Here is a 5,521-nt window from a genome sequence, read left to right on the forward strand (position 1 = left end):
CCAGAAGGGAGACAGGAGAATGCAGCTCCTGTTGCAATCTCTAGTCCCAACATGAGTTTGTTACCCTCGGAAGACTGCGGTTTTCAAAGGTTGTCTGGACCAACAAGACACTGAGCAGGCGCAGTGTGGGTCACCTTGGAGCAAGGGTGTGGGAATGCCGCACCTATTCTAATGACCAAACAGAACTGCCTTAGTTTTCTTTTTTATTATTATTATTATTATTTAAACCAAACACAACAGATTCTTCTAGTTCCTGGTGCTTCCTCACTTTCGTGCTCTTTGCTCAGCCAGGGTGAGCAAAGATCTGACTCTCAGCATCTGAGGGGCCTTAACGAGGCCCGGCAATCCTGGACACAGTCCCAGGGAGGGTAGGTGTTGGGCGCGGATTGGACGAAGCAACCACGAGTCACTCCCGTGTCGGCGACAGAGAGGGGACAGGCGGCTCTCTACCTAAGGCAGACTTCTCTCTATCCCTGGAGGGCACACCGCCTCCTCTTTCCCGACTCCTCCGCCCCGGCCCTCGCGGGGTGTGAATGCGCAGGTGTTAACACACCCGCTTAGAAGGGCGCGTCCGTCACCCACCGAGTCCCGCGCCAGCAGCTGCTGGCACCCTTGCCCCTCGGAGCGCGGCGGCCGCGCGCGCCACAGGGCCGGGCGCTTAAGGCAGGGGGAGCTGAGGGACGGGGGACGCTGAGTCTCTCGGCCTCGGCTCACGAAGCCCCGCCAGCCGCGGAGGGGCAGGACGGGGCAGCTTTTAGCCGAACTTGGGCAAACTGAAGCTGCCGCCGCCGCGCGTCCCCCATCGTGGCAGACAGCACGGGTGATGGGGCGACCCCTTTCCCACCCCTCGGGGCCTGGCCACCAAGAGGCCGCCTCCTCCCCGGTTCGGGGCAGGGTCTGCCGGGCGCGCCCGCTCCCCCCGCGGTGAAGTGTCTTCCCCGGCCTGCAAGGCCGGAGCAAGAGCCGCGGCCCCCGGGCCCCAGGGCGCCCACTGCGGGCGGGATCCGGGCAGTGCAGCCCGTGTCCCTGAGCCCGGCTGACTGCAGGCGACGGGAAGCCGCCTCCACCTCCTCCCCGCGTCAGCTGCGAGGCGCCCTCGGGCCTGCGCCCGCTCAGTCGATGCCCGCGGGGCGCACAAGTGGGCAGCGTGGGCGCAGCCGTGGAGCGCGGACCCCCTGCCTCGGCCCACCCAGCACCGCGCGGTCCCGCCATCGGTGGACCCATTTCTACTGGCCTCACCAGCCTTCGCAGCTGTCCCCATCTTCCCCCTGGAGGCAACCTGCGCACGAGGGCATCTGGAGTGAGGTCACTGCCACCTTGATTTTTATCTTAGAAGAGTCTCAGTTCTGCTTAAGAGGGTGAGCTCCTTTGCGCTATTCAAGTAGGGTTTAAACTTATACTCACACAGAATTTAGCCTCTAATCGGCCAGACTTATTTAAACGGCACAGAGTAAAACCTTCCAGTTTTAACATCCACTCTGGTGTTTGCTGGAAATTTGCCACCGAATTTCGGCGCGAGCTGAAGGTTACCAGGATTTATCATTGTTTCCCCAGGATGTTTAACCCTCATGGGCGCCTCTTCTTTCATTTAAGATACTTAAAAAAAAAAAAAAGAAAGAAAAATTTCTTGTAAGCACTTTGGCCATTTTGTTTAAGAAATTTGTTTTATCTCGCCTGGTTTTGAAATCCAGAACTATGTCTGAAATGGGGAGGAGGGAGTGTTGGAGACAGAAACCAGCTGTGTACCAGGAAATAATAAGTATCATGCAAAAATATCACAGCTAATAGATGTCCTTTACGAGTGGAAATATCTATGTTTAATTGCTTTAAAAATGTGGGTGGAAAACCACAATTATACATTGTGATAACAAACCTGTACAGATAATTTCTGAACAACACAAAACAAGTGCTGAAAATTTTTTCTTTAGGATTGATATAATTATTCCAAAATTATGACAGCACCTACCCAAATATCATGTTGCCCCAGCTGCAAATCCTTGAAGAGGAATAGTTACCGATCGAATGCATTTAGACTCGTCCTTAATAAAAAGAAAGTTGCATAGCTTTTTATACTGTTGTACACCCTCAGATGCATCTTCCAATATCATTGTCAGCTTAGTGTTATTCTCGATATTTAAAATGTTCAATTTTTCAGAGATACATTATATATAAATTCCTAATAATTATAAACACATCATTTTATTCATCTTATTTTTAATCACATGCATTTTTATAATTACTGTACAACTGAAGTAGACACTGACTTATGCTGTGTGCATGTCTTTATTCAACAGTATATATTCTTAGACACCTTGTTCAAACAAATTAAGTGAATTGAAAAGAAAATAAAACATGAAAAAAATAACCTTCCAGTAGAAACAGAATCACAGTGCTTTACAGACAAAAGGAAAGGAAAAGAAGTTCTCATAGGAAAAGAGATTTATTATTACATAGAAAATTCTCACAATAGTTGAAACACACTCCAGAAACTAGTAAACACCTTAGCTAGAGTTGTGCCTATTACTCAGCCCACAAGCATTTGCTTTGTCTTAATCAGAAGGGGGAGGTGAATGACCACTGTTTACTTTCACTTTCCTCATTAATTATGAAAAACTGCATTTAATTCATCTTGCATGGTGAGAGATTGGCTGCGCAGATGTAAGTCGTAAGGGAAGTGGCTGTCGGTGGGCAACCTGAACATGGCACCCTGCCCAAGGGGACCCCTGGGTGGCACTGCACAGTAATGCATGCCGTAATTGTAATTTTTGCCATAGTCCAAGGTTTCTTCTTGCTTCAGGGAAAATATCCCATTATAGTTAATTGGCGGAGGACTTAAGGGACCCTCAAACTGAGGGCTGGCACACTCAGGGGAAGTGCTTTCATAGAAGGATTCATACGCACTGCAATAATTGTAGGGTTTCATGGCCTTGGAATTATCAAGAGTTCCATGCCCCGGGGGAGGGGTGAGCTCAGGGCTGTGGTAGGGCGGGTAGAAGGTAGAGTAGGGTGACCTTGTGTGGTGTGCCGCCTCCCCACCCTGACCCATCAGGAAACTCCTGGCATTGAGCTGCAAGCAGCCTGCCACCAAGTTTGTAGTTGGCTGGGAAAGACCTTTGCATAAGTTTTGGACGAACGTGAGCAGATCAGGTCTCTTGCCGATTCTCAGAATTTCAGAAAGTGCCCAGATGTAGTTTTTGGCCAGTCGTAAAGTTTCTATTTTGGACAGTTTTTGGGTTTTAGAATAACAGGGGACCACTTTTCTTAAATTGTCCAGGGCGTCGTTGAGGCCGTGCATCCTGTTCCTCTCGCGCGCGTTAGCTTCCTGTCTCCTGAACTTGACCCTCTCCAGTCGGAGCTTGGTCGTCTTTTTTTTCCTAAGACCCCTCCTTCTGGGCAACCCATTTTCATCTTCCTCTTCCCTGTCTTCCTCCTCTTCTTTCTCAGTCTCTTCTCCAGGGGCCCTTTTGATGCTCTTTCCTCGAAGGACAATCTGTTTGGAAAAGCTTTCTGGTTTCTTAATTTGCTTCTGGTCCTCGCATTCTCTAGAAAACTTTCTGCACATCTGGGATTCTGGCATTACAACTGACTCATCAAACGGTAGTGTTAACATGGTTCTCTAATCTTAAATTACCTGAAAAAATGCCAGCACAATATTTAAAGTGTTTTCATTTTTAAAGTTTATACACTTAAAGCATATTCAATGACTTAATCATAAGAATACAAAAACATGAGAAAAAGACTGATTTTTACATTAAATAAAATTTTTGAGTTTGTGCAGCCTAGTAATTATTAAAGAAAACAATGACACATGCAATAGGATTAATTTATACCAAATTATCAAAAGAAAATAAAACAGGAAGTATTTATTGTAATACCACCACCACCTCCATTTCTCTTTGATTTTAAACTGATTTTTAATGCAGGAAAAGGGCAGTGAAATTCAAACAAATGCAAAACATGATATAGCAATGCAGAATTTCATTCATTCCAATTCCCCTGAGTGCAAAATGAGAAGAGGCACCAGATTTTAAAATAAAAAATGCTACCTCTCCATTAGCTGACAAATTTGTGGAGATTTGTTTTTTAGAAAGAAAATAAGCCTTAACTTTATTTGCTGTATTATATAACTGTGAACTTAGATAAGTGGCTGTTGGAATACACAAATTTAAAGAAAAGATCCATCAGAGCCAATTTAAAAACTGCTTTCTTTGTGATCCTTAAAGAAACATGTAAGAGAGCACTCTTTCCCCACCCGTCCCCAAAAACAGCGAGGGGGAGGTTAGGCTAATTTGGGATAAACTCTATAAATAAATTTCAAAAATCACTGGCATTATTTTAAGTCAAGAAAAATATTGAGACTGCTTTTCTATTTTAAATTTTCCTCAGTGTAATTGTCTGTTTACTGCTGTTCAAATCATCTGACAAAAAACACTCTCGTAGTGTTTTTGTTCTACGAGGCACAGAAGTCTCCCTCTAGCTAATATCTGACAGGAACGGTCCAAGGATTCTGACTGCAATTGTGCACGTGTATTCAGAATCCCGAATGAAAGGGGAAAATAATTTGTGTTTCAAATGCAATTTTGGCTTTCGTTTGGCAAAGCAGCAAGTATTTTCATCTAAAGTCTTCAAACAAATAGGCATGTTAAAACAGAGACTTTTTAATTTAACAATCTCCAGCTCCCTCAACACACACACACACACACACACACACACACAAACACACACACGCAAACTCTTAATAATGTCCACATACTTGCAGTTACATAATAGCCATGAAAGTATGTGATAATTACATCATAAGAATGAAATATGATAAGAAGTTACAAAAGACCATATAAATACTATAAGACAGTGACACTGTATCTTTAAATACTTGCATGCAAAGCCAGCATCAATTGAAGTATATCTTTATTTATATTACCTTAGGTTTTAATTTCATTCAATAATCAGTTTTCATTTTGGATCTTCCACATCTTTTCAGGCTGAGTGTCGCATCGTCTCCTGAAGTCTCTAGATCTGTGTGTATCTGCACTATCTCATTGATCTCTAAAAAGTGACATTGATGCCAACTGCCAGAGCTGGTACCCATGCCATCTGCTAGTGACGTCACAGGGCAGAGAGAACCATGTGATCCTCTCTCTTGGGACCTTCATTCTGCACTGATCATCTGGCATCCCTGTAAGTGGGTACCAGCATTCATGCATCAACACAGAAGGTTAGACTGATAGGAAAAAAATCTGCACCAGCCTTTCACATACAGTAGGTGCGTTTCTCCTTGAGCTGCTACGGCTTCACTGGCAATCTGTAGAAATAGCTGTGTCAGTGTTCAGTTTCGCCCTCTGCCAACGGTGCAACTATTAGGTAGTCGTTAATATTCCATTCATTTACAAGGTGGGCTTTTGTGTGAGCGAGAGGTTTTTTGTTGTTGTTGTTGTTGATGTTTTGTAAAGATCACCGTCGCATTTGTGCACCTGGGTGCCCAGGGAAAGAAAGCCGTGAAAAGGAGCTGAAATCAGGAAAA

The 5,521-nt window shown here is 44.9% G+C and overlaps 1 protein-coding gene across 1 annotated transcript; it reads right to left on the reverse strand.

Moving 5' to 3' along the window:
* Positions 1–1,794: 1,794 nt before the first annotated feature.
* On the reverse strand, positions 1,795–5,253 carry NEUROD6 (neuronal differentiation 6). Its single transcript, XM_007466115.1, has 2 exons — positions 4,922–5,253; positions 1,795–3,631 (listed from the first exon to the last, which is right to left on the reverse strand). Exon 2 carries the CDS (start codon positions 3,608–3,610, stop codon positions 2,600–2,602), a length of 1,011 nt encoding a protein of 336 aa, XP_007466177.1. The 5' UTR covers positions 3,611–3,631; positions 4,922–5,253; the 3' UTR covers positions 1,795–2,599.
* Between the last annotated feature and the right edge of the window lie 268 nt (positions 5,254–5,521).

The sequence above is a fragment of the Lipotes vexillifer genome, unplaced genomic scaffold (assembly GCF_000442215.2).
Source record: "Lipotes vexillifer unplaced genomic scaffold, Lipotes_vexillifer_v1.1 scaffold150, whole genome shotgun sequence".
Taxonomy (NCBI): domain Eukaryota; kingdom Metazoa; phylum Chordata; class Mammalia; order Artiodactyla; family Lipotidae; genus Lipotes; species Lipotes vexillifer.

Bases quoted from the DNA above. Each gene is read 5' to 3' on its own strand.
- NEUROD6 (XM_007466115.1), bottom strand. From the start codon at position 3,610: ATGTTAACACTACCGTTTGATGAGTCAGTTGTAATGCCAGAATCCCAG.